Source organism: Agelaius tricolor, unplaced genomic scaffold, assembly GCF_023055355.1.
Source record: "Agelaius tricolor isolate 1412-34295 unplaced genomic scaffold, bAgeTri1.0.p SCAF_30, whole genome shotgun sequence".
In the NCBI taxonomy this organism is placed as follows: Eukaryota; Metazoa; Chordata; class Aves; order Passeriformes; family Icteridae; genus Agelaius; species Agelaius tricolor.
The window spans coordinates 1379931-1388393 of NW_027269290.1; the positions used below are offsets into that span (position 1 = coordinate 1379931).

At 58.9% G+C, this 8463-nt stretch overlaps 1 protein-coding gene across 4 annotated transcripts in view; it reads right to left on the minus strand.

The window, feature by feature from the left end:
- Positions 1-7940, minus strand: part of PPFIA4 (PTPRF interacting protein alpha 4) — a 35027-nt gene extending 27087 nt beyond the window's left edge. For 2 of the 4 annotated variants that reach the window (XM_071450447.1, XM_071450445.1), the window contains exon 1: positions 7103-7940. In XM_071450447.1, coding sequence (XP_071306548.1) covers positions 7103-7339 — 237 coding nt within the window. In that variant the 5' untranslated portion in view covers positions 7340-7940. The remainder of the gene's footprint in view (positions 1-7102) is intronic. The other 2 variants (XM_071450444.1, XM_071450443.1) reach the window with 2 other exon arrangements.
- Positions 7941-8463: the final 523 nt, after the last annotated feature.

An 8463-nucleotide genomic window follows, 5' to 3' on the forward strand; every position in this document is an offset into this window, starting at 1 on the left:
GGAGGGGAAGGGAAATTCACTTTGAAGTCCCTTCGATGCAGGAGGGCTCCCTTTCCCATAAAAAATGAAACCCAGGCACCTGGGTGAGCCCAGGAGCACCTCCCATTACTCCCAGTGTCTCTTCAATGGTGCCAGGCCTAAGTGAGGTTTTGCAGCTGGGATTTCTTAGGGTGAGAAATGCAAATGCAGGAACGTGCCATGAATTCACACCATGTTCAGTGTTGGAAAGAATTTTAAAAGGCAAAGGATTTCAGAAGAAGCCAAGAAGGATTTGATGGAGCATTAACAAACCAAATTTCAAGAGGGGGTTGAGAGCTGCTTTACAGCATGAAATTCTTTTTCACTTTAATTTTCAGGTTTACCAAATAAAACCCGTTCAAACCGAAGCAAAGCATTGAGGCTTAGGCTGAACCAAATGCTCTGCTCAGCTCCAAGTGAAACCTCCTGTGACAGCTGAAGCTCTGAGAAATCCAGAGCTTTTACATCTGCTTGCCCCAGCCAGGTTTTCCCTCTCCCTCCCCTCCCCAAACCTGTCCCACTGCTGGGGTTTGTAGCCTGGGATTGGTGGGGATGTTGGTGCCACTGGTGCAGTTGAGACCCCCACAGTGGCACAGGACCTGAGCAGGTTGCAGTGAGGGGAAAGAGAAAGAATCACTGATCCTAGAAACAGCTGCTTTCCTGCCTGTCACCTGCCTCAGGCAGCTGCCACCCCACAACCCTGCTCCACATGCCTGCTCCACATCCCTGCTCTGGCATTGCCCCAGGGCCTGAGGTCCCCAGATCCTTCCCAGACCCCTTCCTGCCCCATCCATTCCCCAGGGACCACTCCATCCCTGCAGTTTTCTCTCTTCCCATCCCTTCTTAGGGACTGCTCCAATCTGGGATCACCCCTGGCCCCATCCCTTCCCCAGGGATCCCTCCAGCCCTGGGATCACCCTTCTCCCCACCAGTTCTCCCCCAAATCTGTCACAACACCCCAAACCTCGTCACTAACCTCTGCCATGCCCCATCCCATCCTTGCTCTGGGACCATCCCAGAGCCTCCAGAGCACAGGAAACCCTCGGTAGACCCAGCTCCAGTGGGATCCTGCTGTGCCAGCCCAGCCCTTCCCGGAGCTGTGCCCTGCCTGGCGCTGGGACCCCAGTGTGATCCCGATCCCAGTGTGATCCCAGTGCGATCCCGATCCCGATCCCAGTGCGATCCTGATGCCGATGCCGGTGCGATTCCAATCTCCATGCGATCCCAACCCCGATCCCGATCCTGATCCCAACCCCAAACCCGATCCTGATCCCGACCCCGATCCCGGCGGGCTCAGGGAATCAGGCCCGGCTGCAGGCACACGTGCGCGTTCCGTGCGTTATGCAAGCGCTGCCAGCAGCTCCCGAGCATCCCTGCGGATTAGAGCCAGGCTGGGAATGCCGGCGAGCAGAAAGCAGCAGGGAGATGTGCCAGAGAGGTGCCTGCGCATCGCCACAGGTTCAGGGATCTGTCACTCCCCCAGTCCCTCAGCACGCCGAGAGACAGGCGGCAGGGCTCCAGGAGCTTGGGAAAAGCATCCTGGCACTGGGATGGCCCCGGGAATGGCTTCCAGCAGCCCGAGCTGAAAACGTGGGGGATGCATCAGCTCTGTGCTTTTCCAGCACCAGGCCAGCACCCTGCGGATCCAAAGTCTGGCTGGAAGGGGACACTGGCTGTGGACATGGATGCTCTTTCCCACAGGAGTGAACAGAGCAGGGCAGTGCGGGATGGGTAGGACAAGGCATTGGAGGCAGCAAGATGAGGGATGGCCAGTGCTGGGGACAGAGATCACCAGCACCCAGGGATGGCCAGTGCTGGGGACAGAGATCACCAGCACCCAGGGTTGGCCAGTGCTGGGGACAGAGATCACCAGCACCTGGTCTCCTCTCCCTACATTCCCTTGCTGTGGTGGCCAGGCTGTACAGATGCTCCTGCAATCAGGATTTCATCCTGAAAGAGGGGATTAAAAGGGAGCAAATCCTCTGGAGAGAGAGGCAGCCCCTGCTGCGGCCAGCCCAGTGCACAGGCGGTCAGCGGGTCACAGCCAGGGTGGGCACAGCACAGAGCTGCCACCAGCCCTCCCCCAGGGCTGCTCCTCTCCCAGCCCTTCATCCCGACAGGAATGCTGCCTGCATCCTGTGCTCTGTGTCCCACATCCTGTGCCAGGCCTGGAGCACCCCATGGCAAATCAAAGAGCCCTCAGTCACTGTCCCCCCTCAGGGAAAGCTGCAAAAATGAACATTTACATCAAAAATAGCAACAGCCCTGCGGCGAGCCAGGCCAGCAGTGAGGTCAGCCAAGTACACAGGGCCTGAGTATGATGCCTTGGGAATAAAAAATAGGAATAAACCATTGCAGCTCCCGCTTACAGCCACCTCCCAGAGCCCCAGCTGTGCCAGATGCCGATGTTGCCACCTTGCTCTGGGTCACTGGTGGGCACCAGGCAAGCTGGGGACCATGACAGGCTGTCCCAGCGCACGGCTGCAGTGTCACACTGAGTGCAGGCTCCACCCCCATCCACAGGTGTGCCATGGCCCTCCATCCCAGCAAACTGGAGATAAAGAGGATCCAGATGATTTTCCTCTGCCCTGGCCATGGCCAGGAGTCCCCCAAGCAAGGCAGAGGTGCCTGCACAGCTCTGATTGGCTCTGGGACTAAGCAGGGATGCCTATAAACAGATTAGAAAGTGAAGGAGAGGTGCCTGATCTCCAGTCCAAGGGTGGACAAACACAGCCTGGGAGTTCCCAGGAGCCCTGCAAGCCCAGCAGTTCAGGAAGGGGCCAATTTGGATTAAAACCAAACCTCCACCAAGTGACTGACTGGGCTTGGCCCCAAGTCCTGGGGTGAGAGGGAGAAGGATGGAGGGAAGGAGCAGGATGGAGGGAAGGAGCAGAATGGAGGGATGGAGCAGAATGGAGGGATGGAGCAGGATGGAGGGAAGGAGCAGGATATAGAGATGCTGTTTTCAGAGCAGGGAGGGAGACCTGGAGCACCACACAAGGTGTTGAAGTGGGTTGCTGTGGACTGGGACTCGGATCTTTAGTCAGCACCTGCCATGTTGGGGGTTTGGGGTTTTCCTCCTTGGCTGCATCAGGGGGGAAGGCACAGAAAGGAGCTGGAGGCAGGCCGGGAACCAGCAGCATGGAGATCGCTGGAAAAGCACAGAGAGGTTTAGGAAGCTTGGGGGGAGAAGGCTCCAAGGCCTGTAGCATGGAAAAGCTGGAATGCCAAAGTCCTCAGCCCAGGGCCCTCTCGTGTCTCTCCCAGTGCCGTCTGCAGCACAGACAGGAGTGCAGCAGGATCACACCACAGGCAGCAAAATTCCTTGTTTGTGGCAGGAGCACTGCTGCTGCTCCAAGGCACCCAAGCCTGGGGACAAACCAGCTCCAGCTGTAGGATTAATGGCATTTTAAAGCCCCTAATTGGAGAGATTGCTCCTGAGGGAGCGGCAGGGGATGGCTGGGAAGGATGCCCACGCTGGGAAACCAGCGCTGCTGACTCGGCACAAGAGGGACAGTCCCATCTATTGTCTGCCCGTGTGGCAGCCCCACCACCCCACTTCTTCTCTCCCAGGAGTGGAGCAGAATGAAGAGAAAGCCCCAAATCAGAGATGAGGGGATAAACACGACCCCAGCAGTTGTAGCATGGGATTACACAGATTAAATCCTGCTGGGTAAACCCAGGGCTTCGACCATCACCCACCCCCAGCGCTGGACACTGGCACCTCCCAGACCTCCAGGATACAACACTGGGCCTCTGCAAGAGCATCCATGGAGAATCAGGGTCCTCCCTTCAGCAGGATGTGTATTTCCACCTGGGATTGCTCAGGGAGGAGCATTGTGCAGCCAGGCAAGCAGGAATCCAACATCTCAGCATCCTAGTCTTGTAGGAGCACAACCAGCTCCCACACAGCTGCCAGATCCCTCCATCCTTCCCAAAATCTGGAGATGCTTTAAGGGTCTTTCCCGGTGGGTGTTTTCCCCCACCTGGGGCTCCTGAGGTTCCCATTTACCTGCTGGTCTTTGCAAGATAACTCGAGATATACTTTGAAATTATATGTGATTGTTTGATGTCAGGATCTGCCCTGGCTCCTGGGGGACCTCCTGGGAGTTTGGGCAGTCTTAGGGGGTCTGCTCACCCCAAAAAGGCCAGATCTCAGCTCTACAGGCAGCCCAAGAGGCAGCAAAGGTGCAGCAGAGCTCCATGGAAGGAGGAACTGCAGGAGGTCTGCATTGCCATGGGAAGCCCACAGCCCTCAGCCCTGCTGAAATCTTGGAGCGTGTTCTCCCCCTGACACAGCTGGGGACAGGGACTCCTGCCAAACCCCCAAGCCATGGCAGGACAGGGAGGAGCTCCATCCCACACAGGACTCTGAACTGGGAGCACGTCTGGATGCACTGGGAGCCCTGAGTGTCACATCCCCTCGTGGCGCCTGCCCCCGGGAGAAACTGAGCTGGGGGCTGGGCAGGAGGCAGCTGGGAGCAAAGCCAGGGCCTTGGGGGAGAGAGAGCACCCAGAACCTGCTCAGGGCTCAGTCCTCGGCCACAAAGTCCCTGCAGAACAGGGGGGCTGGAGCTGGAGCTTTCAGCCCGATTAAGTCACATTCAGCACTGCCACATGAATAAATAAATCATGTAAGAAGCATTAAGGCAGCTTAGTCTCCCCAGGAAATCGCCCTGGAGTTCTGCCTTTTGGGGGCTGAGGGATGCCCCCATGGATTGGGAGTGGGGATGGTTCAGCCATGCAGCACAGGCAAGGGGGAATGGGAGCTACAGGCAGGAGCATGCCTGGAGCATCCCTGCAAAGGGGTTTGCCCTGGACAGGAACATCCCCTGCCTGCCCCATGCCTGGATCTGCACCAGATGCACATTCCCAGCCTGTCCCTTTGGATCCCATGCGAACACAGCAGCATCCAGCTGCCACTGTGCCCTGAGAGGCTGCAGAGTGCCACATCCCCAGATGCCACCCATCCCAGCCTCAGCAGGCAGTGCATCCCCCAGCCTGGCTGCACTCAGGGGACACTACTGATGAGCCTCGGTGCCCAATCCTGCCCTCAAAGAAGGGGTTCTCCCAGAAATCCAGCTTGCATCCCATTCCCAATGGGGTTTGAGACACTTTTACCACTCCTGGGTAAAAGAGCTCACAGAGAAGGAGGAAGAGGATGGGACAGACCTATGGGATGCTCCCCAGTGCCCTGGGGAGAGACCCGCGCGTCCTGGTCCCACTTACCTGGTACATGCACATGCTGGCATTAATCCCATTGGGCAGGTGAGCACCTCTGGATTTGCTTCCCGTGTTCATGCCAAGCACTCATGTCCGGGGGAGAGCACGGGGGGCACCGGAGCCCCCTGCCCGCAGGGACCGGGAGGCAGCAGGAGCTCCGGGGGATTCCCCATGGGAGCCGCCCCAGTCACATCCCGGGGCCGAGGGGCCAGGGCGGCCCCAGCCGGGCACACAGGGGGCACAGCGCTGCCGGCGGCCCTGAGTGCTGACCCAGATTGCTCCAAGCACACCCCAGGCTCCGAGGGCCCATCCCCGGAGCGGGAGCAGAGGCTAAATCCGCGCATCCCTTAATCCGGGATGCTGCGCTGGGGCGGGCACAGCGTCAGGGTGACCCGGCTTGCTCTCTCCAGAGCCGGGAGCAGAGGGACCGAGCCCTCGGCACAGGGAGGTGGTGGTGAGACTGGATGCACCCAACACCTGGGTATGTCTCAGCAACTCTTTCAGGAAGGTAGACTCATCCATAGGGACCCCAGGAGCTCCTGGGAAGCACTGTTGGGTGTTTTGCTCTTGGGCAGAGCCAGGACCAGCTGAGCTCTGTGTATGGAGCAGCTGTTCCCAAGCTGCTTTCCTCCATCCAGACAAGGCAGGGATGCAGAGAGCTGGCCAGCCAATAGCCCAAGCTCTGTCCTAGGTCATGCCACTATTTTTGACCCATTTCCCATCTCTCCAAGGTGCTCCAAACCCCAACACCCAGGCAAGGAGGATCTCAGGTTTCAGCACTGCAGAGGTAGAACAGATGCAAACATTTGAAGCCTCCTGCTTCCCTTGGCTGTTGGGCTCCTCCCACACCATACCCACAGCGGAACAAAGCAACAGCCCCCCCAAACCCCTGTTACCCCAAGTCTGAGCCCTGGGACACTGTGCTATTTCAAAAGACCCCACAGGGATGGTGGGCAGCTCAGACTCAATCTGCACAGCCCTGTGACACTGGATTCATCCACCTCACCCTCTTCTAGCCTGAATATCTTTGTGGAAATCAAGACCAGGCCTCTGGACTACCTGGAGAGGGTCCTGCAGGTGAAGGTACCAGGAGCAGAGCACCAGCAGAGCCCCAAGGCAAGCCCTGACTCCCCAAGCCCTGGGCTGCCCACTGAGCATGGGCCCTGGCAGCCTCGCTGTCCTCTGCTCCCTGAGATGTCCCAGTCCCCACCCTGCACCAGCTCTGCGTCCAGTGTCCCCTCTCAGGACCAAGATTGAGACACAGAAGTCTCATTGCCCCACTGGGAAAGGGGGCTGATGGAAAGGAGCCCTCCTGGTGAGGGAAGGGGCAGTAGTGGGGCTGCTCTGCACAGTGGGGAAGGAGAGCGATTGATGAATGGTTAATGTCCCCATCTAAAGTGCCACGGTGGGCTCAGCACTTACTGACATCCCAAGAAGTTGACTGGAGGCAGAAAGCCAGATCTGCTGCCCAAAATGAGCTATCTGCTCCCCAGGTGCTGTCCCCCAGCAGACTGACTGTCCCCATAGGAAGCGAAGGGTCTGCACCTGCCTTGCTCTCACCCCGGGGTGTCCTTGGAGAGGTTTTGCCCCTTCTCCAAATCCATTCCCATGTGGACAGGGGCATTGCATTCCTACCCCTCCTCAAAGACCAGCAAGGGTACAGAGGAGAAGGGGAGATGTCCCAGTTGGTCATGGCTTGGCCTGAGAGAACCCACAGGATTTTCTGCTGACACGAGGTGCAGCACCCGCGGCAGCATCACCGCTGTCACACCAAGCCAACCCCCCAGGGCCATGAGCTAAACCCCACATCCAATGCCCCTCGTGTGCCTCAGGGCAGGCTCGTGCCAGGGCAGGTCCTCACCTGCGGGAGTGCCGAGTTCAGCTGCCTCTGGAGCTGGTCCCGCTCCCGGAGCGTCTCCTGCAGGCGGCTCTGGGTGACCGCGAGCGTCTCGCGCGTCTCCCGCAGGGTGTCCAGCAGCTTGTCCCTCTCGTCCAGCATGTTCACCATCAGCTGCTCGAAGTCAGCGTCCGCCTCCGAGCCCTGGGGGGGGCCCAGCGGGTCCCCCTCGCTGATGGTGGGCATCACCTCGCACATCATGGCTGGGCTGGCTGGGGGAGGCTCCCGACGGGGCTGGGGGTGTGCTCAGCACAGTCACATCACTGCGGGCTCCCGGGGGCCAGGGGAGCCAGCATGGGAGGGGACAGGGGGGTGTTCAAGGAGGTGGACTCCCCATCCCTTCCTCCTGTGGGCTAAGCAGCAGCTGGCATCACTCCAGCAGGGTGCAGGGATTTCCTGGGCACCAACAGGGTCCTCGCAGTCACCAGTGCCCTGCTTGCTGCTTGTCACTGCCAGCTCCTGCTGCCACCTCTCTGGGGTGCCGTGTGTGTCACCTCTGCTGGGTCCCGTGTGTCACCTCTGCTGGGTCCCGTGTGTGTCACCTCTCCTGGGTCCCGTGTGTGTCACCTCTTCTAGGTCCTGTGTGTCACCTCTCTGGGGTCCTGTGTGTCACCTCTGCTGGGTCCCGTGTGTCACCTCCCTGATGCCTTTCCAAGGGGCTGCAGCGTCCGGGCTGTTCAGAGGGGGACAAAATGATCCTTGATGATTTGTCCCAATGGAGAGCCCAAGCCAGCACAGGGAGGGTCCAGGGAATGTTTGGGCTGCCTGGCCATGCTGAGGGGGGCTCTGGTGAGGATGAGCTGTTTTCTGATGAGGATGAGGATGTTTTCCCTGAAGCTGGATGAGGTGTCACTGCTGACGTGGAAGCGCGTCTCCGTTGAGCAGCACAGTTCTTCAAACACCCAGCAGTGACCTGTGGCAGAGGGGACAGAGATCAGATCCCTCCTGCTGGCCCCAAAATGCCCAGAGACCTGCCCAGCCCCCTCTGCCCCCCATCAAACCCTTGAGAGCTGCACCAGCTGAGCTCAGCACCCACAGGAATGGGCTGTGCCAGGTTGTACCTCCTGCACCCACTACCCCAAATCCAGGATGGTACCAAGCTGCAGGAAACAGCAACCCTGGCACCCAAAATCCTGCACCTGTCTTTGGCATTCACATATCCTGGGCCAGGATCCCATGCCCTCTGTGGAACTCCTGGCTGCCCAGGGCCCCTGTAGCCCCATTGTTCCCCAGCCTCAGGGAGCTTGCAGAAAATCAGGCTCCAGCTGACTTTAGCCCAAACCTGGCAGGAAGTCACAGCAACAAATGAGTTGAATGATTGGATT